Here is a 26,536-nt window from a genome sequence, read left to right as displayed (position 1 = left end):
TACCCTTCAAGATTTGGGGGAGGTGAAGGCGTTCCCCCCCCCCCCGACTTCATTTGCATAACAATACCCCTGCCAATGCCTAACCGCCAAAACCAAGGAGTTGTGACGTTTGTAGGTGAAAAAACCAAGTGGCTTCTAAAATACAGCCAATTAGCCAAATGGAAAAACTCCTACCAGGCCCCTTGCGGCGACCAGCCAAAGCCCATAGCAAAGTCCGAATGCAAACCTAGAGGGCAGGTGGGTGGGAAACCGCAGCTGCTGTAAAGAAAGAAAAGGGGTGAGCCAGGGCTGCCCCGACCTTAAATGCCCCTTAGTAAGCCCGCCCCTACCGCCAGCCGATTGGCTGGCGTTGTGGGTGATGAATATTAATGAGACTGGGAATCCCTGAGTCCCGCGGGGCTGGCGCCAGCCCCGTGAGAATGTAGATGGGGGTGTGAGCCCGCAACCCCCCCCCCTTAGGTCGGGAGTGGCTTTGGGTGTGTGTTGAGGTATTTTTATAATTTGCCCCACAACGGCTCTGGAAATATCAGAAGTAGAGTTGAATCGTCTCCTTGATGAGCTAAACTGTTTATCTGGTGCTTCTAATCTGTGCCTTTTGATTTCACCGGAGCATCATCCGTCTGTATCTGCTCATTACAGGGCACTCCAGTTCCCGTCAGTGATTCATTACTGACACTTCCTGTCCTAGCACTAGCCGTGATAAAAAGCCTAGAATAAACTAGTGGCAAGAGACATGCACATCCCCAAAAATAGCTTGAGGTGCTCAGCCGTCTCCTCCCCCCTGTTGACCTATTATGTGCTTTAAAAAGAATAGGAATGGCCCAGATTTGAGAGTGTCTCTCTGTGTGTGTGTGTGTTGTTAAGCAATATAATTAGTAGAAGAGGATTGACAGTTGTTTACCCAAGTTAGAAAAATAATGCCAATGTGTGTATCAGGGTTAGGCCACCCATGAGGCAAAGTGAGGCAGCTGCCTCAGGTGGCTGAATCCACAGGGGCAGGAGATTCCGGTGTAGGTCTTTAGTCTTCCATTTTCCCTGATGTAGTTATTTACACACTCCTCCTTCCCTAGCAGGGAGGGAAGCACTATTTTTTCCAGCTGTTTTGGGACTACAACTCCCATCATCCCTAGCTAACAGGACCAGTGGTCAGGCATGATGGGAATTGTGGCCCCGAAACAGCTGGAGGGCCGAGTTTGGGGATGCCTGCTGTAGTTACTTATCTCCTTGACATCTAATGAAAGAGTGTTCCACAGGAAGGGTGCCACTACCGAGAAGGCCCTCTGCTTGGTTCCCTGTAACCTCATTTTTTGCAGTGAGGGACCCAACCACCAGAACTCCTCGGAGCTGGTCCTCAGTGTCCGGGCTGAACAATGAGGGTGGTGACGCTCTTTCAGATACACAGAGCTGAGGCCATTTAGGGCTTTAAATGTCAGCACCAACACTTTGAATTGTGCTCAAAAACATACTGAGAGCCAATAAGACCTCAGCAGAGTGACTTCTAGTGATGGGCTGTAGGCTTGGTCTACAGTTGCTAATCTCCCTAGAGAAGTGAAGCAGCAACTGCTAAGTGAATGAAAATTTACTGCAGTCTTTTAAAAGTGCCATTGGCCAATGCCTGAACAATCTTAATGCTCTGGTAGCAATAGCTAACGATATGCCTATATATATTGGATGAAGGTGATTTAAAAACTCATCAGAGAGCAACAAGTCTGCATCTGTGCAAATACAAGCCAGGCTGCAATACCTTTAAATACAAATTCCTGATACATTTAAATAGATACCTTCTAATACATCTAAAATCTGTCCAGGTCTGTGTTACAACATTTGTAACACAGTTTGAAATCTGGTGGGTAGCTAAATTGCAATCTGCAATTTATGCAAGAGATGTGGATCAGGTTGTTTATGCAGGAATTTGAAAACAATGGGTTTTTATTACTTATTATTATTATTTATTAAATTTGTATACTGCCCTTCATCTGTAGATCTAAGGGCGGTTTACGTTTTCCAAGCATCCTTGGTTTCCTTTGCAGTCTCTGTAGAAATGAGTGATGTTTGCACCTAAGCAGCCTTTTTTCCAATTGTAGTTTGAAATTTAGCTGGAAAGAAACCTGGGGTGACAGTATATGAGTTTCTATGATATGTCTTTGTAAGATGTCCCATTAGATGAGTGGTTCCCAAACTCCACCACCACCCCCCCCCCCCCCGGCAGCATGGACTACATGCTGAGCTTCGTAATGGTTTTTCTGCCTATCGTAGCAATTTAACATGCTGTGCTAAAAGTTGTCTGGTTTTTAGTTGCATTTTTTACGGCTTCTTTTATATATTGTATTTTCCTGTCTTTGAATTCCATAGAATTCATTGTACACCTCAGGGCTTGCTTGGCCTCAGTGTACAGAAAATGTAATGGTCTGATTGTTGTTGTTGTTTAGTCGTTTAGTCGTGTCCGACTCTTCGTGACCCCATGGACCAGAGCACGCCAGGCACTTCTGTCTTCCACTGCCTCCCGCAGTTTAGTCAAACTCATACTGGTAGCTTCGAGAACACTATCCAACCATCTCGTCCTCTGTCGTCCCCTTCTCCTTGTGCCCTCCATCTTTCCCAACATCAGGGTCTTTTCCAGGGAGTCTTCTCTTCTCATGAGGTGGCCAAAGTATTGGAGTCTCAGTTTCAGGATCTGTCCTTCCAGTGAGCACTCAGGGCTGATTTCCTTCAGAATGGAGAGGTTTGATCTTCTTGCAGTCCATGGGACTCTCAAGAGTCTCCTCCAGCACCATAATTCAAAAGCATCAATTCTTCGGCGATCAGCCTTCTTTATGGTCCAGCTTTCACTTCCATACATCACTACTGGGAAAACCATAGCTTTTACTATACGGACCTTTGTTGGCAAGGTGATGTCTAGGTTTGCCATCTGATACATAGTCCTAAATAATTCCCACTCTTTTTGTAAACCAGTGAAGGGTAAAGGTAAAGGGATCCCTAACCATTAGGTCCAGTCGTGGCCGACTCTGGGGTTGCGGCGCTCATCTCGCTTTATTGGCCGAGGGAGCCAGCATACAGCTTCTGGGTCATGTGGCCAGCATGACTAAGCTGCTTCTGGCGAACCAGAGCAGCACAGGGAAATGCCGTTTACCTTCCCACCAGAGCGGTACCTATTTATCTACTTGCACTTTGACGTGCTCTCGAACTGCTAGGTTGGCAGGAGCAGGGACCAAGCAACAGGAGCTCACCCCGTCCCGGGGATTCAACCAGTAAACCAGTTAGAGATGGGTTAAAAAAACCAGTATATGTTTTTTGAAACTGTTACACGGTTTTAGAAATAATTTTAGAGGACAAAAATATATATGAACACCTTGCCTTAAGCATTTTGTTCACTGTTCCAAAAGAAAATAGTTCATAATTCAATGTTTTTCAAGTTTTCCAGTTTTCCAGAAAGAAACAAAACAAGGTTTCACGAGGTAGGAAATGGGGGGACCCAAATTTTTCCTGAATTTTTTTTTAGTCCCCCCCCCCCCGAAACTTCATTTCTCTACATTGGGACCAGCACTGCTATTTAGTTTATTTAAATATTTCTAAACCACCCTTTCATGTAAAATATCTCAAGGTGGTAAGCAGACAAAAAACAGAGGATTGCAATAGAAACACATCAAATTTTATAAGATAGCTGAAAATGAGCAAGGATGGCTGAACCTCTAGTGGCCAGGAGTTCCACAGGGAAGGCCTGCCACACTAAGGTGTCATCCCTCAAGGGGATGTGGGACCACCGAAAATTGCAACATCAAAAGGCCTTGCCGGTTGAGGCAGAGCATGTAAAGAATCAGAAGGTCCTTAAAGTACGGTGGGGGCCAAGTTGTTCAGAGTTTTGTGAATTAACACAATAACTTTGAACCTGGCCCAGTCACATGTTGGTAACCAGAGCAGCTCTGGCGGAAGATACTGAGCGATCTTTTATTTATTAAGCCGATTGCTTGCTAACCATCAGTTAGAATTAGTTGGTATTGCATCCTTGGGTAGTCTGGGCAGAATTAAAGGAATGTTCCTTGATGGCTGGGTATTCTCTGTCATGCCTCTGGAAAGGAACACCTTTAGCTAGAGCTCATGGAAAGGGCAGATAATTCTTTGGGCTCCATTTTGCAATTTGAGCCGGGAACACAGAGAGCAGTGAGTTGGCTGCAAAGCACCTTGAAGTTCAAGAGCCCCCTTTGCAAATTTGATGCAGGAACAATGGGTTTTACCTGCCTGTTGACAAGAACCGCTTGCTTCCATTATGCTCTCCTTATATCTTTGAAAATAAAACTAATACTGTTGGTCCCCTGCTGTTCTCCAAAAGACACTACCCACAAAATTATCAGCATTAGAATTGGGGAGTGCACAGCTGTATTAATTAATTTTTGGCTAAGGTTTAGCAGCTTCAGAAATGAACGCCCAGCTTCAGTCTTTCAGAAGCTTTGCTCCATATTGGCTTATCTGCAACCACTTAACTGTGCTTTTCCATGAACAAATACTGTATCTTTGAACATCTGGATTTGATAATCAACCTGTCATAAACCAGAATGATAGCATAAGCTGGTGCATTGAGATCTCCTTGAAAAAATACCTTTTTAAGGGAAAAAATACATTGTTGGTGGGGGAAATGAATTCTTAGAAAAGTTCAGGATAGAAATAGTTGAGTAGAAATCTATTTTACCATTTTTTTAAAGTTGTTTGTGTTGGAAGAGGAACCAAACTACTGCCATCATACCCTTTCCCCCCCAATCTTCACTTTTAAAATAAAAAGATGAGCCAAAACTATGGCTTTTTTTTCCAGGACTAAAGTAACAAAATTCATTGACACCTGTGTCTCGGTCTGCATCCAGATCAGCAAGCCATTGTTTTCCCTAGAGAGTCAGGGCCATACAGTCAGTTGCTGATGCCCGGGAGATTATCACTGATAGAGCAGCTCATCACTTTATTGCTCTGCCAGGAGCTACTAACAGCCAATTTAGCTTCTCAGCAATGATTCTGTTAGATACTCTGTAAACAACAGCAGCTGGTGGGTGGACCTGGCTGGAGACCAGTCCACAAGACACATCTCAACATCTCTTTGTCAACTGTGGAGGAAGGACAAACAAGAACCCTTCAGCATGACTTCATTCTTGTGTTGATTTGATCCTGTTTGAGAGGCTTCTCTAAGCAGGTAGATTCCTTCCGTCTATCTGCACAAGCTAGTTCTGCTCTTTCAGCATGGTCTGTTTTAGAAACTCTTGTTAGTGCCTTCAGATAATGGCTTGCCTTTAATACAAAGATGACCTGCCATGAGCAGATAGCATCTTGCCCTTACTTAGGGACGGGGGAGAAAACCAGTTTAGTTTCATTTTAATGCAAACCTTCAAAGTTGCCACTTTCCAGAACAATACGCAAACAGAAACAAAGCTACCCTTTGACACTCGTGTTTCCAAATTTTGTGATACAGTTCTCCCATTTTAAAAATGCATGTATTGGGGACATATGTGCTTCAAAGTGTGTGTGTGTGTGTGTGTGTGTGTGTGTGTGTTAAAATAACATAAATGCAATAAATTAGGGGGAATTGCTTGCAAAACATGTACAGTGGTACCTCGGGTTAAGAACTTAATTCGTTCTGGAGGTCCGTTCTTAACCTGAAACTGTTCTTAACCTGAAGCACCACTTTAGCTAATGGGGCCACCGCTGCATGATATCTGTTCTCATCCTGAAGCAAAGTTCTTAACCCAAGGTAATATTTCTGGGTTAGCGGAGTCTGTAACCTAAAGCGTATGTAACCTGAAGCGTATGTAACCCAAGGTACCACTGTATATTGGGAGAAATACAAACTAATATGCTGGCAAACAGTTGCAGAAATGTGTTGAACTGAATTTAGGACTGGAAGAATTAGAAGCCAGAATTGCCAATTTATTAATCCGTCCCCTCATTGAAGGACATGTGTTGCAGAAGAACAAAGTCATATTCACACATGACACATCTGTCCTGTTCATGTATAAAGAGAAGCTAACTTTGACAATGAAACTCTACATGAGTAAGGAGAGCTAGACATTGAACCTCTCCCAATTTTGCTTGGTCCTGCTCTCTCACATCAGGTTTCTTTCTCGGGTGCCATCCTGGGGGGGGACCGAGGGCCCCTCCAAAATTTTCAAGGAGGGGACTAGGCCTCCTCAGAATCCCACAGTGACGTGCACAAGCCATGTGGCATGTGTGTGACATGTCAGCCCGTCATGCGGCTCACTTTGGATACCTGATCCCATCCAGGCTGTGAGAAAAGTATCTGCAGCAATGGCGTATGGTGGGTGAGAAAGGGGAAAGTTTGTGTATCCTGACAGATGCACCTTTTGTTATTAAGAAACAAAGTAGTGCGGAAGCCAACACTATTCCCACTATGTAGCCAAACCGCAGCTTCCCTACCTTTCTTTGTCTATAATAATAATTTATTATTTATACTCCGCCCATCTGGCTGGGTTTCCCCAGCCACTCTGGGCGGCTCCCAACACAATATTAATACAGTGGAACCTTGGTTCTCGAACGGCTTAGTCGACAAACAAATTGGCTCCCAAACTCCAAAAACACGGAAGTAAGTATTCCAGTTTTCGAACGTTTTTCGGAAGCTGACCGTCCAATGTGGTTGCCGGCTATTGTTTCCGGGGCGCCTGCGCCAATCATAGCCACGCCTTTATTTTCAAGCATTTTGGGAGCTGAACGGACTTCCAGAACGGATTAAGTTTGAGAACCAAGGTTCCACTGTAATAATAAAAAAGCAATAAAACATCAAACATTAAAAACTTCCCTAAACAGGGCTGCATTCAGGTGTCCTCTAAAAATCATAGGTAGTTGTTTATTTCCTTGACATCTGATGAGAAGGCGTTCCACGGATAGGGTGCCACTACCGAGAAGGACCTCTGCCTGGTTCCCTGTAGCTTCACTTCTCGCAGTGAGGGAAACACCAGAAGGCCCTCGGAGCTGGACCTCAGTGTCCGGGCTGGATGATGGGGGTGGAGACGCTCTTTCAGGTATACTGCGTCTACATTCCCACTCACCCCCAATCATTTGTGGAGGTCAGGAGAACTCTCAGAACGTCACACAACGAGGACCAAATGAACTATTTTAAAAGTAGTACAACATCGAATTCCACCCTTGTGTAGAATTTCAATCGTTGTCCGATTGATTGCTACTTACAGCAGCAAATCAAAATTACTGCTAGTTAATAATTCAGTTGTCCTGGGATGCGGGTGGCGTTGTGGGTTAAACCACAGAGCCTAGGACTTGCCGATCAGAAGGTCGGCGATTCGAATCCCTGTGACGGGGTGAGCTCCTGTTGCTCGGTCCCTGCTCCTGCCAACCTAGCAGTTCGAAAGCACGTCAAAGTGCAAGTAGATAAATAAGTACTGCTCCGGCGGGAAGGTAAATGATGTTTCCGTGCGCTGCTCTGGTTCGCCAGAAGCGGCTTAGTCATGCTGGCCACATGACCCGGAAGCTATACGCCGGCTCCCTCGGCCAATAAAGCGAGATGAGAGCCGCAACCCCAGAGTCAGTCATGACTGGACCTAATGGTCTGGGTCCCTTTACCCTTTAACAATTCAGTTACCTATTTACTACATAGAGTACATGTGACACCCAGGTTGAGATATGAACCAGTCCTTGAGGATGGATCCAGAATGTTCCGTGTGTGTCGTGCTGAAAGTGCTAATCCGTGTCTTCAAGACAGCTATCAAATATTTAAGAGAAGTCTCTTAATGTCTCACCGTGTGTGCTTCCCCCCCCCCCCCATCATCTTCCACCCTAGTCAAAAGCACTCCGTGAAAAATGGTTGCTGCAAGGGATTCCTGCCGGTTCACCAGCAGAAGAAGAAGCCAGGAAGAGGCAGTCAGAAGAGGATGAGCTGAAGGTGAAAAACCTTGAAGGAAACATCCATAGGTAGGGTCTTTTTTTACATCTTTAGGCCCTAATCCTGCTTTCAAGTCACCAGGGTTTGTCTGCATGTAATGAAATACAGGGGCACAAAATTTATATCGCTGCTGATTCAATTACATGAGCAATCAATCAAGGATTTAGCTGATGGTTCAGAAGACGGCAGTTTGAGGTGATGAATTTAATCAGCAGTCTTGCAGTTTAAGGCACTACTGGATATCTGACACTACCTAGCTCTGGTGTGTTTGTTAACTGTAACAGGGGGCCCAAAAACTAAAGGTTGCATTTAACTGGGTTTTACTCAGTTGAAATTAATGAATGCAAGTTAGTCTAGGTCAGGGCTGTAGCTAGGGGGTGCTGAGGTGGGCTCCCATTGCACAGGCAATGGGAAGGTGCAAAATAGGCTAAAATATATGTCCATAAATATCAATTATTGCCTCATAAGAAATGGTTTCAAATAGAGGGTGAATTGAATGGGTAGAGGGGGGCAGGGTTGGAGGAGAGGCAGAAAGAATAGCTAATTTGTTCGTGGCTAGGGGGCGCTATCTGGACTAGCTACAGCTCTGCACTAGATACAACACAGAATATTTAAGATCTCCTAACCCTGTGTGTTCTAAGATTGTCAGATGACAGCTGGCAACAATATGGCGGGGCCTTTTTGGAGTTGGCACCCTAACTGTGGGATTCACTTCCCAAGGTGGCCTATCAGGTTTGCTCTTTGGTCATGAAAGCTTTATTGGTTGGACAGGTTTCTATATGCCTTGTCTAATTTGGTGATTGGTAATACTGCTGTGTTGTTGTTGTTGTTCATCTTCCTTGGTGCTTTAAAGTTCTGGTGGTTTGTGTTCAGTGAAGTTTTTATTTCACTTCATGTGCATTTGTTGTTGCTGCTTTTCAAAATTTTGTTGCTGCTCATTTTTTAAAAAAGAAATGTTGATGTATAATAATCTAAATCAATTTGTATGTGGTAGGAGGGAGAGGATGGCAGAAAAGTCAGCCCATGTAACTAGAAGTGTACTTTCAAACTGATTCAAGAGGTCAGCAATATTCAGATTAAAGGTAAAGGGACCCCCGACCATTAGGTCGAGTCGTGACCGACTCTGGGGTTGCGGCGCTCATCTCGCTTTATTGGCCGAGGGAGCCGGCATATAGCTTCCGGGTCATGTGGCCAGCATGACTAAGCCGCTTCTGGCGAACCAGAGCAGTGCACGGAAATGCCGTTCACCTTCCCGCCGGAGCAGTACCTATTTATCTACTTGCACTTTGATGTGCTTTCGAACTGCTAGGTGGGCAGGAGCTGGGACCGAGCAACGGGAGCTCACTCCGTCGCAGGGATTCAAACCGCTGACCTTCTGATCGCCAAGTCCTAGGCTCTGTGGTTTAACCCACGCGCCACCTGCGTCCCAATATTCAGATTAAACCAACCTAAACAGGCCTCCCATCACTTGCGATCTGGAATCATGAAGCTTTAAATCAAGCCCAACAATCTCTGATCTAAACATGGTAGAGATTAGGAATGAGTGCCAATGTAAGTCAGAGCAAGCTCAAAAGGGGCTCAGCACGAGCTGAGTAGGATCTGCCGTATTTGAGGGGTAGGAGGTTTTCTTTCAAACTCCCTCCTTTTAAACTCTTACCCCATCTCACTATTCAATAGTGGGCAGTTTCACAAGGGGTGTTAAGAATGCTCTTTGCATGTCAGGAAAGTAGGTGAGAAAGCAGAAGAGACCCATTTTCATATGTTCATTATTTCATTTTTAATCCATATATTTATATGATTTTATACAATGCCCAACTTCATATTATAAAAGACCTTGATAAAAAAATACATAAAACTTATACCACTTTGCAATTGCACTATTGCAGAAAACATTTTGATCTAATCTAAAGCAGCATGTCAAATGATCATGTGATGAATGTATCTACTGTCCCAATAATGGATGAATAAACTCCAAGGTTGTGCAAATCTATCAAGTTTCTCCCTTCTTTCTTTTACTGTTTCTCTTTACTCTTGTAAGCTTGGTCATTTCTGTGGTGTGCTCATATATGTTTGCTTCTCGTTCTATTAATACTGGGAACTGAATCTTTTCACAGTACTGTGTGTAGCATATTCTTGTGGCTATAGTTATATGAAATATTGATTCTCTTTGCTGTATATTTTGTTGTGTTAGTCAATGAAAAACAAAGCAAGTTCTAAATCTAGTTGCACTTTCATTATTTTCTCTATTATGCTCTCAATCTGATACTTTGTTATTTGCTTTGTCGCACAATTAATGTCCCCTGTTTTGTCTAACACCTCAAAAAGAAGCACAGGGTGTGGTGATTAAAGAATAGCGCCTGTCTTTGGAATGCTGTCCTTAGGGAGGCATGCCTGGTGCCAACTTGACTGTCATTCTGGCGCCAGGTAAAGTTTTTCTGCTCCCCTGGGCATGTGGGCAGCTTTAATGACATTGTTGTTACACTAAAACCTGGATTGAGTAACTGTGGGGGGGGGGTTGTTTGTTTTGTTTTACAGTTGCTGCTATTGCGTATTGGATTAATGTGTTTTTACCATGTTTTGCTGTATTTAGGGTTGCCATATTTCAAAAAGTGATCATCTGGATACAAAAGTTGTTGAGATTTTCTTTTGGCCAAGCTGTTGAGATTTGGGGGCGGGGAGGGGAGGGGGGCATAGTTGTTGAGCTTTCTTCTTCTTCTTCTTCTTCTTCTTCTTCTTCTTCTTCTTCTTCTTCTTCTTCTTCTTCTGTTTTGCAAAATCTCCATGAAATTTTTTTAGGTTGCCATACACCTGGTTTTTCCAAGAAATTCCACCAAGACAAATTCCAATGGAAATCCAAGACATATGGTAGCCCTATATTTCGAAAATTGCTTTGCGGCTTTTATCATAATATATGCAATTAGATCAAATAAATCACCAGATATGGAAGTAGCTTCTGATGTTTGACAATCATTTTCGTATTTGTTATGCATTTGGATTGTAGACATGTGGGATGAGAAAAGCCACTGCTAATACAAGCAGCACTTGTGAAATAGCCAATGTGCCGTGCTTAAGAATTTATTAGTCTTCATTCTCTCATTTTCCCATTCCACATTATTCTGCCCTATTTGTTCCCAGCCTCATTTTCTCTTTCACCCAGAAAATAAATACATCATGGTTTTCAACCAATTCAAACTAAGACCGAAAAACACCACGGCTCTCCCTTCTTCTTCTTCTTCTTCTTCTTCTTCTTCTTCTTCTTCTTCTTCTTCTTCTTCCCATTTCATGTTTCAATTGACATTTTCAAGGACAGCCTTCCCCTATACCAAGGATTGTCATTGTGATGATCACTCGTAGCCGACTAAGATTGTCTTCCATAAACACGGTTTTAACAATGAGTCCGTAAGTGACTGTGGAGGCCAGTTCTGGATCCACATGTCCTTCCACAGTGGGGACATTGGTTTCTGAGCGGGAGTTGATCACGGTGTGGATTTGCCAAGCGTACCTTCCTCTTAGCATGTTTCTCCCTTGCATCCTGAGTTTGAGTGTCTTCAAAGCCTATGACACCTTTGGTAAAGGCTGTTCTCCAACTGGAGCGCTCACCAGCCAGTGTTTCCCAGTTGTCAGCATTTATACTACATTTTTTTTAGATTTGCCTTGAGACAGTCTTTAAACCTCTTTTGTTGACCACCAGCATTACGCTTCCCATTTTTAAGTTTGGTATAGACTGGTTGCTTTGGAAGATGATCATCAGGCATCCGCACAACATGACCAGTCCAACAAAGCTGATGTTGAAGAATCATTGCTTCAACACTGGTGGTCTTTGCTTCTTCCAGTACACTGATATTAGTTCGCCTGTCTTCCCAAGTGATGTGTAAAAAATTTTGGAGACACCGTTGATGGAATCTTTTGAGGAGTTGGAGATGGCGTTTATAAGTGGTCCATGTTTCAGAAGCATATACAGTAGTAAGGTTGGTAGTACAATACAGTGGTACCTCAGGTTAAGTACTTAATTTGTTCCAGAGGTCCATTCTTAACCTGAAACTGTTCTTAACCTGAAGCACCACTTTAGCTAATGGGGCCTCCTGCTGCTGCCGCGCTGCCGGAGCACGATTTCTGTTCTCATCCTGAAGCAAAGTTCTTAACCCAAGGTAATATTTCTTTTTTTTTTTTTTTTTTAAATAATATTTATTGAAGTTTCCAAAATACAGAAAGAGAAGAAAAGAAATTATGAAGATACATTCAGAACCTTATTTTCAAACATCCACTTTCTGGGACTCCCCCCTTCCCCCACCCCTACCGTATTCCCCTTTCATATTGTTGTTTCCACAAGTTCTATTTCTGATTTAAAGCACAATTTATATACCCCATTGTTCAAATTTAAATTTATACAAACCTTATGCAACACCCTTGATAAAAAAAAAAGCAAAAGATCTCTCCCCATAGCCCACCCCCTTTTCTTTCCACAATGTCCCCCTTTTTTCCCATTAAAGTAAAAGCACACAGAATAAAAGTATAAAAAAATAAAAAATATATTAGAAAAAAGAAAACCAATTCAGAAAATAGTTGCAAGCCTTTGGATTCTAATTCTCCCTCCCCTTCCCCGGTTTAATTTCCCTTATCCTCCAATCTATGTTTCCAGCCTGGAAATCTTAAGTCCATCAATCCCATTTTTCCCCCAACTCCTTGCAGAATTATTTCCCATTTCTAGGATTACTTTCTTTAAAAATTAATTCCTAAATCTTTAAAAATGTCAAATTATAAAATTCCCCCCATTGTTCTTTCAAGGTTATAGTCCAGCTTCCTCTTGTTCCGCTGCTAAAACTTTCTTATTCAGAAGTTTAGTAACTCTACATGGGTTGTTGTTATTCAGGAACAAAAACTTGCGTTCAGTCCCTTCCTTCTTCAGTAAGGTATTCTGTTGTCTCCTTTTAGTCTAAACACCCTGTAGACAAGATTCAGTTTCCGTTTTGCAGCTTTCCCAGGAGATAACCAGTTCTGTGAAATTCCGGAGTGTTGTATTTTTCCCGGCTTACGCCCATCTTTGTAATGTCCCGAAACTCCTCTAGGGGGGTTGTTGTAACTTTGTTTCCAAAAATCCGATTGTTCTCCGTATTTTCGCCATTTTGTATTCAAGTCTTAACAAATTATATCAAGTTGTAACAAATTTGACCAGCAAGGTCCTTGTAATAAAATCCTCTTTAATATTCCGACTTTGACAGCTACTTTGACAGCTGTCAAAATCACCGGCTCTTTTCACCAGGCTCACTCCTCAATCGCCCCGGTTCCCAGGGAGGGGGGTGCATTTTCCTTCTCCTTCAATTCTTCCTCCAGCACAATTCTTGTACTTTCCCATCATGGAATTCTTAATTTAGCAAAGATACCGTTCTTTTTGGGCCTTGGCTTCCCAATCCTTGTTTTAAAATGTCTACAATAGGGAGGGGGACTGACTTCCTTTTTAGATCCCCCCCCGCTCGTCTCAAATCCCAAAAATTTTTCTTCTTTTAAACCCGATTTCCAATTTACTCACGGGTTGTTGTTAAAAGTCCAAATTCTCAATGGAAGAAGTCAGCGCTCTCCGCCGGATGGCATGCGGCTTCGCTCGGCAGGGATGGCAGAGGACTCAAAGCACCACGCTTCTCCCCGGCACCCGATCCGTAGCCTTTAAAAAGGCTCCTTCACGAGTCGGGAGGGCGCTAGCGGTGCTAGCCGAGTCTCCAAGTCCACGGCCCCCGTGGCCGTGGTTTCTAAGGGTCCCCGCATCGCCGGTGCGGTAAAACCCAGCCCCTGCCGAGCCGGCTCCCTCCGGAGCTCGGAGGGAGTCCGCCATTCGGCGATGGCGCCAACCCGGAAGTCCCAAGGTAATATTTCTGGGTTAGCGGAGTCTGTAACCTGAAGCATATGTAACCTGAAGCGTCTGTAACCCGAAGTACCACTGTAGCTTTGTAAACAAGCATTTTGGTTTCCCTGTGAATGTCCCGGTCCTCAAACACTCTGCACTTCAATCGGGAGAAAGCCGGACTCGCAGAGCTCAGGCGATGCTGGATTTCAGCATCAATGTTGGCCCTTGTGGAAAGATAAGTGCCTAGGTGGGAGAAGTGATTGACATTTTCCAGTGTTACACCATTGAGTTAGATTTGTGGTGCTGCAGAGGGGTTATTTTGTACATGTTGATGCAGCACTTTGGTTTTTTGGATGTTGAGTGGGGTCTTCGCTGGTGCCTACAAGGCTCCTCCTCCCTCCCCAAATTAGGCATGAAAGGAGCAATTCTATTGTAGCCAGTAAAATTCAGTGTGTGATTAGTTGCAGTGTGTAAGATGCCCGTGGCAGTTCCTCTGGTATGCAAATGTGCTCATTGATCCAAAAAGATTGGCAACCCCTGCCCTATGGAAGTACGGAAGCAGGCCTTCTCTGTGGTGGCACCTGTTCTTTGGAATGCCCCACCCCACATGTTATTCAGGAGGCAAAGATATTAAATACAAATGTATTTCCTTGCTTGGGCTTCCCCCAGCTACTAGCACCATACCCTTCTGTAATTTGTGGAAAGGTCCTCTGTTTCTCTGCCTGCAGTCATAAACACCCCCCCCAAAAAAAATACTTTAAGGTAAATATAGAAGATAATTTATTCCAAATTATTTCATTGTCCTATTAATTATTCCTATAGCATGTTTTAGTGTATACAGATGACCGGTGTGTTTGTTTGGCCTGCTTCCTGATACAGTGGTACCTTGGGTTACATACGTTTCTGGTTACATACACTTCAGGTTACAGACTCTGCTAACCCAGAAATATTACCTTGGGTTAAGAACTTTGCTTCAGGATGAGAACAGAAATCGTGCAGCAGCAGCGCAGCAGCAGCAGGAAGCCCCATTAGCTAAAGTGGTGCTTCAGGTTAAGAACAGTTTCAGGTTAAGAACGGACCTCCGGAATGAATTAAGTACTTAACCTGAGGTGCCACTGTAGATAGTTTAGGCTGAGAGCGAGTGACCTGCCTACGTCAACCAGGTGAACTTTGGATTCTTAAAATTTGGAGTACAGAAGTCTAAGAAATACATGCCTGGATCATGGGGTTATTGCTGAACTCAGGTTCCTAACAAGGCATCAGGTTGGCCATAGCATCCCACCGTTGGGGTGAATGAGCCCTTATTTGGTACTTTTCTCAAACTAACCTGACCCCATGCTATGAGAAGCACAGGCAGGGGCTCATTCTCCCTGAGTGTGCATAGTGCAAAAAAATAAAAAAGGAAACCCATCCGGGGCGGGCAGGCAGAGAGGACCTACAGAATACAATCAGCTTCATTCATAGCCAAGCAAGGGAAATCCACACTCTCTCTGTGATCTCATTGTTTCCATTATTCAATTGCTGCCACTTCTTATGGTGGTGAATTTGTTTCACTGCTGCTGCATTCAACAGAGCAGTAGGCCAAACGCAACTGGCTTTGTCACTGGAAATATTTGTTAAGTGAAGTACTTGGACATGTGTCCATTTGAACACATTTCTTACCCAAAGTGGTCAAATCCCAGTGGGTTGACATTGCAGCCTGGGACCATGTCTAGTTAAGCAGCTGGAAGTTAAAATTGTGGGGAAACAGAGACCTGCTGTGGTGGGAACTTTGGGGATAAAATCACTCATCCCCATATGCTGAGTTGAATGCGATGATGAAGGAGGAGGAGGAGGAGGAGGAGGAGGAGGAGGGTATGGAAACCAATCCTTATGAGGAACTGTTCAAGGAGCTGTTTAGCCTTGAAAAGACAAGACTGAGAGGAGATACGATTTGTTGTTGTTGTTTAGTCGTTTAGTCGTGTCCGACTCTTCGTGACCCCATGGACCAGAACACGCCAGGCACTCCTGTCTTCCACTGCCTCCCGCAGTTTGGTCAAACTCATGCTGGTAGCTTCGAGAACACTATCCAACCATCTCGTCCTCTGTCGTCCCCTTCTCCTTGTGCCCTCCATCTTTCCCAACATCAGGGTCTTTTCCAGGGAGTCTTCTCTTCTCATGAGCTGGCCAAAGTATTGGAGCCTCAGCTTCATGATCTGTCCTTCCAGTAAGCACTCAGGGCTGATTTCCTTAAGAATGGAGAGGTTTGATCTTCTTGTAGTCCATGGGACTCTCAAGAGTCTCCTCCAGCACCATAATTCAAAAGCATCAATTCTTCGGCGATTAGCCTTCTTTATGGTCCAGCTCTCACTTCCATACATCACTACTGGGAAAACCATAGCTTTTACTATACGGACCTTTGTTGGCAAGGTGATGTGATACGATAACCATCTTCAAATATCTGAAGCATTGTCACATGGAAGAGGGAGTGAGCTTGTTTTCCCCTGCTCCGGATTGTAGGACTTGAACCAATGTTACAAGAAAGGAGATTAAACATTAAGAAGAACTTTCTGACAGTAATAATCCCTTTTAATATCTTCCAGTCCTGCTGAGAAATCCTAGTGTGCATTGGATTGTTAGGTAAAGTTCCAAATATACATCTACACAGGAGTAACTCCCATTGTACTCCATGGAATTAATATCTGAGTAAACATGGTTAAAGACTGTACTGTTAAGGAAAAGGAAAATGTGGAAAGAAGCAATGAGGCTTAGAGAGACTTCTCTATGATTTTGGTCTTGGTCTTTTTTTTAGACAAAGAGAAACTTATGTGCCACCTAGTGGCTCAACAATGCCATAAATTTCACAGTCGGTATGTGCTTTTTTAAACAAAGTAATACTGGTATATATAGTTACAAACAGTGGAGCAAAAAGAGGTGTAGCCTGAATGCAGCATACACAATTGGATGGGAGAAAGCCACTTGCTGCCACAGAAAACCACAGAAAAAGACATCAGTTTACATCCATAATCACAGCAAATGTGTGGATGGCGGGGTTGGAAAAGGAGTAACAGCCCCTTCCATTGCCAGTTCACATGTGTGACAGCACATGAAGGGCACTTCTGTGTTCTAGTGAGGCTTACTCCTTTGCAATCTTAACATATTGTCCATGAAGCAAATACAACTGAATTATGTGGGACTAATAGTCTAGTTCAGCCCATGTTTACGGGGGAAGGAAGGAAGCACAAAATTGAAAGTTAAGCCACCACCTTACATAGCTTATGGCCTTCACCCCAATTTCAGCCTTTAAACACAACCACACAACCATAACTACTGCTGTTTTTCCTCCAGTACACCCCCAAGGATTTTCTTTCAGTATGAGGAATGGAAAGGAAACGGAGAAGAATTTGCAAAAGCTTAAATGTAGAGAAGCAGCTTATTACCAAAAAGGTGGCTTTTCTTGCAGCCTTTGCTAACTCAATGTTCTCCAGAGGTTGTGGACTACAGCTCCAATCAACCCCACCTATTAGGGCCCATGGTCAGAGATAATGGAAGATGGAATCCATATTATCTAGAGGACATCAAGTTAGCGAAGGCTGCCTTTTATGGAGTAGTTTGGTGTTCCCTCAAACTCTTTGGTTTCATTCTCACCAAAGGATAGCTGAAGCAGAGGAAATTTCTTCACAGTGCAGTTTGGAAACACAAGGGTTTTTGTTTTTTGTTTACCCTGCTGTCCAAACTAGGTCCAAACTGATATTTGGGGCATCTCAAAAGTCTGAAATTTGGGCATCTGATTTAGCCATCGGCACTGAAATAACCCAGGCTCTTTCCAGTCCTGATTAGATGCATTTCTGACATTCGACTAATCCACCCAGATGACTGGAAATGATTCTTACCAGACACAGAAAGTGCAGTTGAAAATCTGTATATTTCTGGAGTTTGTTGAGATCTCTCTTATCATCTTCCATTAATTATGCTTGAAACAGTGCTTTCAAAACAACCTCATTCTCTCATACTCAGCCATTCTTTCCCCCTGTCAGGCTACATCAGGAGTTTCATACCTCCTTGGTGCAGTTAAATTATTGATTTGTTTTGATCGAAATGTACCATATAGATGAAATGCCGACAATGTTACCTTGTAAAAATAAAAAATAAACTTTTACATATGCTAATTGATGCAATAGGATTCAAACGCCAAAATTCATCTCCACCTTTAAATGATTCTGGAGATTGAAACAAGCAGTGCTTTTCTTGGTGAAAAATGAGATGCCAGCTGGTTAACATTGGCTACCAGACACTTTCTTTGGAGCTGTGGAGCATTAATGGGGTCTTGTTATTGTTCTTCTTGTTAAAATGCAATGTTATGCGTACTGTGGAATCCAATGTGAGCAGCATATGTTTGTATATAGGGAAATGAGGTGCTCATATGGGTACTCATGTCTTGAAAAAGTGCTGTGAGTGCCAGCACAAAGTGGCTTCCATGGGTGGAAGAGGGAAAGGTGTGTTAGTTTGCATTTCTTAGTGCAGAAAGTATTGATCTGATGTGTAGAGATCTTTCCTATTCTAATTAGTTCAAGAGGGTTCTGGAAGGTTTCTTCTCTTTGTGAAAGAAGGCTTTCTTTCTGTGTGAATGAAACAGGCAGAAGGTTCTTGTTTGGGTTATTTCTTCTGGGAAGCTGAGTGCAGCTGGTTTAAACTGGTTCTGTTATCTTTCTGACAAAGTACCGTATTTTTCGCCCTATAGGACGCACTTTTTCCCCTCCAAAAATGAAGGGGAAATGTGTGTGCATCCTATGGGGCGAATGCAGGCTTTCGCTGAAGCCTGGGGAGCGAGAGGGGTCGGTGCGCACCGACCCCTCTCGCTCTCCAGGCTTCAGGAAGCTATCCCCCCAGCCCGGCAAGCTCCCAGAGCGATGCCAAAGCTGCGTGCAGCTTCGGCATCGCTCTGGCTCCCGTTCTGGGGGCTTGGGTCGGGGGAAGCTCGGGCTTCCCCCGCCCCCAGCCCCGCAAGCTCCCAGAGTGATGCCGAAGCTGCGCTCTGGGACCCGTTCTGGGGGCTGGGGGAGGGGGAAGCCCGGGCTTCCCCCGCCCCAGCCCCGCGCCTGGGGGAGGGGAATAAATTTTTTTCCCTTTATTTCCCCCCAAAAAATCTAGATGCGTCCTATGGGCCGGTGCGTCCTATAGGGCGAAAAATACGGTAATACTGTCTATAATAGTAAGACCAGGAGGAGCCTGGGTCTCCCTAACTCACTTTCTCTTTCTGTCTCTTTGTTCTAGTATTCTGTTCTGTATGCTTAGGGTTAAGGTTTAGACTTATGATAAGTTTGTAAGTTTTATTGTAAGTGCTGCAACTGGATTTTTTTATGGACTGTGCCAATCCTGATTGTATTGGATTTGTGACCATTATGCTCATTTGCCTTCAGTACCAGTAAAGCTCTGCAGGATTAAGTACAATTGCCTTTCGTCTAATTTTTGGAAACTCTGCTATCGTGTTTAAGTTTTTTCCTCCTCCAGCGCTGGTGTGACAATGTGATGGTACTCTCAGACCCTCCAATTGTCCCTATTTTCCAGGGACAGTCCTGGATTTACAGACGCTGCACCTGTTTCTGATTTTTTCCTGGGATGTCCTGCTTTTACTTAGGATGTTATTATTTTCACTGGAGAAATGTTGGAGGGTATGTACTCTCTACTGGTGAGTAAAAAGGTAAAGGGACCCCTGACCATTAGGTCCAGTCGTGACCGACTCTGGGGTTGTGGCGCTCATCTCGCTTTATTGGCCGAGGGAGCTGGCGTACAGCTTCCGGGTCATGTGGCCAGCATGACTAAGCCGCTTCTGGCGAACCAGAGCAGAGCACGGAAATGCCGTTTACCTTCCCGCCAGAGTGGTACCTATTTATCTACTTGCACTTTGACGTGCTTTCGAACTGCTAGGTTGGCAGGAGCAGGGACCGAGCAATGGGAGCTCACCTTGTCGCGGGGATTCAAACCGCCGACCTTCTGATCAGCAAGTCCTAGGCTCTAAAAGCCCTGGAATTCATTGCCCTCATTGCTTACCAGGGACAACAGTGAGAATATTGTGAGAATCTGTATTTGTAGTGCCGTGGATGTGAAAACCTGTCACACACATGCTCTTGTGTTCTCTTCCAAAATTAGAAGGCTATTTTACTGGTTTTGTGCTGAGACCTCTTGGCTCAAAGTCCATTGGAAGCGGAGCTGGAATCTAAGTGTAACAGATACGAGCTGACACTCTCTGAAGCTGTGAATGGTATCTGATATGCTACTAAAAGCTTGCCAGTGTCTCTAGCAGTGCGTGAGGCGGGGATTGGAGTATGTTGTGAATAGCTGGTTTAACTGCCCTCTTACCGTAAGATCAATGATGGGCAGGCTGCCACAGAGTGGTTTTGGAATGGCATGTAAATGGGTGAACTGAGTTCTCTGGCTTCTCGCCCCGGAGCCCGTCAGCTCAGCAAAGCTTTAGGAGGCTCAGTGGGACAACTCTGGTATTGGCTTGTTGCAGCTGCTTTGCAAAATATTCTTCTAAAATTAGAGTGGATATTGCATTCCAGGTGTGGCAGCTTGTAAAGATGTGCTTGTGGATTATCACACAGATCAACGTACCAACCACTCCAGCCACCCAAATAGCATTGTTAGACCTAGGAATTAAATATGTGACAATTGCATGTTTTCATAACCTTCTTTTATGCTTTGACGGCTGTGTAGCAGGCTGTAACTTTATGCAGAATTCTGGGAACTGTAGTATATTATGGATGCTGAGAATTATGGTTCTGTAAGGGTAAACTACAGTTTCCAGGATTCTTGGGAGATTAGAGGTGTTTTAAATATGTTTCAAATGTTAATCATTCCTAACTATTGTATTATATAGGAAAGCATATATCAATAAACAAGGATGTGATTAATACTGAATTTTCACCTTATCTGCTTGGGAAGGTTACAGGATTTAGTTCTGTAGTTAAGCAAGTCTTTCCTTAAGCACATTTTTAGTTCTTCCAAGTATGGCTTAACCAGCATTACATATGGTCTGCTATATATCAAAGCAAGAGAAATTAGGAGTAGAGATAACAGTGCTCCCCTCGTATTTTTGTTGCTTGCCTAATGCTGTTGTAAGCACTCAAAAGCAAAGCCTATTGGCTTCGTTGCTTAGCTTGTATTAGCAAAATGATACCTTCGCCATTAGGTAGCATGATCCTCATCATCCTTAAACAGGCTAAAGGATTGCATTATTGAGGCAGTGCAAAAATCCAAAGCCAGGAAATATACACAGACAGAAGGCATGTCCATCTCTGGTGTAAAATTAAAAGACTGCTGTATATCTGTTTCTCCCCTATGGAAAGAGCACATCCTCCGTAATGGATCAGTTTCTATGGCTACACAGTGGAGATCATTCCTGCCCAGCTGTGATACGCTGGACTTTGCTCGCTCCCCCTCCCCTGTCGTGTTTCTGTATTTTGCAGTTTCCGTAAAATTCTTCAGGCAACACCTGTTAATCTGTGAGATTTCATATTAAAGATGGGCCAGAGTCCTGCCCTAAGTGGAATTCAAACTCTCCCTGCCATGTGTATGCTCCTAGCCCATATTTAGAGACCTCCAAGTAGCAGGGAGAACACTCTTTCCGTGCACCAGAAACCTCAATACATAGGAGAAGCCAGGGTTGTTCTAGGCTATACTCCCAGAAGGCTAAACAGGTGGTGTTTGTTCCTACCCATGCTTCAGCGTGCTAAATGCCCCTGGGCATGTGCAGGTGTCTGCAGGTCCCTGGAATCCATACTGAATGATGCAATCCACTCCAGACTTCCTGGAGCAGAGTGCATTGTTTCTGCTCATCTCTACAAGAACAGGATGGTAGACTATAGTAGATGAGCCACTGCAGAGCAGAGCCAGTGTGGTGTAGTGGTTAAGAGCGGTTGTCTTGTAATCTGGTGAACCGGGTTTGCGTCCCCGCTCCTCCACATGCAGCTGCTGGGTGACCTTGGGCTACTCACACTTCTCTGAATTCTCTCAGCCCCACTCACCTCACAGAATGTTTGTTGTGGGGGAGGAAGGGAAAGGAGAATGTAAGCCGCTTTGAGACTCCTTAGGGTAGTGATAAAGCAGGATATCAAATCCAAACTCTTCTTCTTCTTCTTCTTCTTCTTCTTCTTCTTCTTCTTCTTCTTCTTCTTCTTCATCTTCTTCTTCTTCTTCCCTATGTCTGGCACCTTCATTATGCACCTTTAGGTGCCAGGCAAAAACATTCCTCTTCAACTAGACCTTTGTCTTATTAACATCTGATACCTTTTTAAATATGCTAGGGGGTGTTATCAGGTTTGTTTTGTTTTTATTGTGTATTATGTGTTTTCTATCTTCTATTTTTGTGTTGTGAACCTCCCTGGGATCTACAGATGGAGGGTGGTATACAAATAATAATAATAATAATAATAATAATAATAATAATAATAATAATAATAATGATGATGATGATGATGATGTTCTAAAATTAAAGCTTCAGTTCCCAGAATTCTGTTAAGGTGGTATAAGAGTACTTTAAATGTATGGTGTGGATGTGACTAGGGCTGGACCATATATTGATATATCATCCAAAACTGGTTTGAAGTCCATATTGTGATATCAGTTTCATAATTTTTGACCTGTCAATATATCGTGAATCATGTGTGTTAGGACTGGGCAATATATTTGTCCAAAACTGGTTTGAAGTCCATATCATGGTATCAGTTTCATAATTTTTGATCTGGCAATATACTGCAAATCATGGTGGGTGGGTGTTACGCAAAAATCATAATGTGGGCGAAACCGTGAAGCTAGCCAATGTCTCTACATAGCTCCCATCAAGGGGCCAGGCACCCACAAATTTCAGTGCTGGGGCCATGCATGCTGCATGACACCCACGGCCCCGGGCACCCATGGTCACGGGGCCATGCTGGTGCTCCTCTATATTGCAATGTTTAGCTGGTGATATATCATGATACTGAAAACCAAATCTTGCCCATAACTAGATGTGAGCAAAGATCTAAGTGGAAGAAGCATTCAGGGTGGTCTGCAAACAGTACTGCCTGAGTTGGCAAGGGGCTATAGAGGTTGTCTGACGTAGATTATTTCACCGAGGCACACCTGAACAAAGCATCATCTGCAGTTTGGGGGTCGAGAAGGAGGCACAGGTGTATCCAACAAGATTGTGGTGAGGGAAGGCTCACTGTTTGGCTGCTGGGTGCATAGTAACACAGCATCACCCGCCACTTGTTCTGTCCCCTTGTTTTTCTGTTCCTTTTCTCCCGAGTATGAAACTCTTTCCCAGCACACCCTGAAGGTCATTCAGAAGTCACTAATTAACTCTGTCTGCCAGGCTGCATGTTCGCTGTTGCACATAAAACATTGGCTGTTGTTTCTTGCATGCAGCCTCCTCTGCTGCTGAAGCACAGGAATCAGCTTGGCAGGGAGGGGCACAGCCATCAGTACACAGTCTATATCTTACACCCAGAAGACCAACTTGATCGCATCATAGCTGCACCCCATCACAGCTTGATCCCATCATAGCTGTTGCGAATATTCACTTGTATTTATATTTACGCTTTGAATCCATTGCAAACTGACATACAAGAGATGCAGCGTGTTGTATATTAGCTGTGTGTGTATATGTGTATTAGCTAGCTGCATATATCTCACGAACTGGGTTCTGGTCTACAAAAGCTCACCTTTGGGAACTCAGCTAGTCTTTACAGTGCCCCAAGATTCCTTGTGGAATGTCTATAAAGACTAACAAATTATTATGGCATAAACTTTGGTTGATTAGAGTCTCAGTTACAGGACTGGGCAATATATTGATATATTGTCCAAAACTGGTTTGAAGTCCATATCTTGATACCAGTTTCATAATTTTTGACCTGGCAATATGTGACGAATCATGGTGGGTGGGTGCGCACGTGCATTGTGCAAAAATCATAATGCTCCTACATAACCCCATCCTTATTTCAAACATCGTGATATAGCGATACATAGCGATGTTTATCTAGTGATACATCACAATGCTGAAAACCAGATATCATCCAGTCCTGCTTAGAGATAACCTCCTTTATGAAATGGTAAGTCCTTGTATCTTGCAGTGCAATCCTGTGCATATCTACTCAGAAGTAAATCCTGTTGAGTTCAGTGGGCTTTACTCCAATGTAAGCCCTAATAATTCCAGCCAGGTCTGTCTCCTACCATGGTTGGATTACCAGATCCTCCAGTGTCCGAATGTGCTCTCAGTGCCTGCAGTCCTCCAGTTTGATGCCCACTGCAGAAATGAGAATGCCTCACTGTATTGAAGGAGCTGTTGACATTCAGTTTTTAGGATGAAGTAATCTGTAAAATATGCCCAGATGAGCAATTGGATCAGCTTTGGCTGGCAAGCTATAAATTAAATGCCAACACTTTGTCACAGAATCTCAGAGTGATTTAACTGTCAACCCCTCTTCTCAGAGAACTCTGGAGACCGTAGCTCTGTGGGGGAAACAGGAGTCTGCTAACAATTCTCAGCACCCTTTGTTGTTGTTGTTTAGTCGTTTAAACGTGTCCGACTCCTCACGACCCATGGACCAGAGCACCCCAGGCACTCCTGTCTTCCACTGCCTCCCGCAGTTTGGTCAAATTCATGCTGGTAGCTTCGAGAACACTCTCCAACCGTCTCGTCCTCTGTCGTCCCCTTCTCCTTGTGCCCTCCATCTTTCCCAACATCAGGGTCTTTTCCAGGGAGTCTTCTCTTCTCATGAGGTAGCCAAAGTATTGGAGCCTCAGCTTCAGGATCTGTCCTTCCAGTGAGCGCTCAGGGCTGATTTCCATACGAATGGATAGGTTTGATCTTCTTGCAGTCCATGGGACTCTCAAGAGTCTCCTCCAACAACATAGTTCAAAAGCATCAATTCTTTGGCGATCAGCCTTCTTTATGGTCCAGCTCTCACTTCCATACATGACTACTGGGAAAACCATAGCTTTAACTATATGGGCCTTTGTCAGCAAGGTGATGTCTCTGCTTTTTAAGATACTGTCTAGGTTTGTCATTGCTTTTCTCCCAAGAAGCAGGCGTCTTTTAATTTCGTGACTGCTGTCACCATCTGCAGTGATCATGGAGCCCAAGAAAGTAAAATCTCTCACTGCCTCCATTTCTTCCCCTTCTATTTGCCAGGAGGTGATGGGACCAGTGGCCATGATCTTCATTTTTTTGATGTTGAGCTTCAGACCATATTTTGCGCTCTCCTCTTTCACCCTCATTAAAAGGTTCTTTAATTCCTCCTCACTTTCTGCCATCAAGGTTGTGTTATCTGCATATCTGAGGTTGTTGATATTTCTTCCTGCAATCTTAATTCTGGCTTGGGATTCATCCAGCCCAGCCTTTCGCATGATGAATTCTGCATATAAGTTAACAAACCCTCAACAAATCCCAGGATTCTTCGGGGGGAGCCATGACTGTCTAAGGCTGTATGATACTGCTTAAAGAAGTGAAGATGGGACTCTTTCTCTCTTTAAAACTGTTCCATTTCTCCGAGGTCTCCACACAATGACAACAATGAGGAGATAGTTTTCTGACTGACAGCTGCTACTTCCAGCCAAGGAATAGCTTTTCCAAGGCTCTCCTTCTAATTCCAATTACACTGGAGCAGCGTTTGAAACACACACACACACACACACACAAATATATATATATATATATATATATATATATATATATATATATATATATATATATCTGGGTGCCAAATGGCTGCTTAAACAGGGGCCAGACAGCTCGAAAGTCGTATATTTCAATGTGACTTTTTGGTTCCTGAAATTCAATCTGATGGTGCAGATGAAATATCATGGATAGAATTCTTAAGGATGTGTTGTTAGTGTGTGAAAACAGGCAAGATCCAAGGATCCCCAGGCATGCACCTCCAGATGGTGGAGATGTCAGGCACAATCCTGGTGTCTGCATCTTCACTTTGTTGCAAGTGGCCAATAAAGGTAAAGGTAAAGGGACCCCTGACCATTAGGTCCAGTCGTGACCGACTCTGGGGTTGTGGCGCTCATCTCGCTTTATTGGCCGAGGGAGCCGGCGTACAGCTTCCAGGTCATGTCGCCAGCATGACTAAGCCGCTTCTGGCGAACCAGAGCAGCACACGGAAACGCCATTTCCCTTCCTGCAGCATCAGTACCTATTTATCTACTTGCACTTCGATGTGCTTTCGAACTGCTAGGTTGGCAGGAGCAGGGACCGAGCAACGGGAGCTCACCCCGTCGCGGGGATTCAAACCGCCGACCTACTGATCGGCAAGTCCTAGGCTCTGAGGTTTAACCCACAGCGCCACCAAGTGGCCAATAGCCAGGTGTAAAATGCGGCTGGTGAATTGTGAATGCTGCACTGAAATTTTGAACTGTCATCCACTGGCAGCCAGCTTTCTCCAGATGCTAAACTACCATATCCCACAAATAGCCACCTTAAGCACATTTCTCCTTTCAGTTTGATTGTGTTTGTGTCTTCCAAACACTGGAGACCAAACACCACGGAGGCTAAATCTGATGTGAAAGTCAGCCTGGCAAAACTGAGAATATGTATCTCTCCACGCCCCCTCCCCCCAATTCTTAGGTTTCTCCACCCCCTTAGATCCCTGATTCAGCACACATTCCAGTTTTCCTTTGCAACAGCCAATTTGGCCACTGTCACCAGATCAAATATTGAAGTAGCTGAAATGCTCGTCTTGCATTTCCTGTGATGTTTAGCCATACGTATGCAGTGGTTTTAAACATGGCTCAGTTCCAAGTAATGAATATTGTAAAAGCATTCTGGAATTTTTTTTTAATTTCTG

The 26,536-nt window shown here is 44.0% G+C and overlaps 1 protein-coding gene across 4 annotated transcripts in view; it reads left to right on the top strand.

Annotated features, from left to right (window-relative positions):
* Positions 1-26,536, top strand: part of PALM2AKAP2 (PALM2 and AKAP2 fusion) — a 227,947-nt gene that overhangs the window by 55,813 nt on the left and 145,598 nt on the right. For all 4 annotated transcript variants that reach the window (XM_083592891.1, XM_083592890.1, XM_083592889.1 and 1 more), the window contains exon 3: positions 7,787-7,917. In XM_083592891.1, the coding sequence (XP_083449017.1) occupies positions 7,787-7,917 (131 nt within the window). The remainder of the gene's footprint in view (positions 1-7,786; positions 7,918-26,536) is intronic.

Source organism: Podarcis filfolensis (genome assembly GCF_964270895.1).
Source record: "Podarcis filfolensis genome assembly, chromosome: 17".
Lineage (NCBI taxonomy): Eukaryota > Metazoa > Chordata > Lepidosauria > Squamata > Lacertidae > Podarcis > Podarcis filfolensis.
Note: the sequence above shows the minus strand (reverse complement) of the source record. Positions and strands in the feature narration are given on the sequence as shown.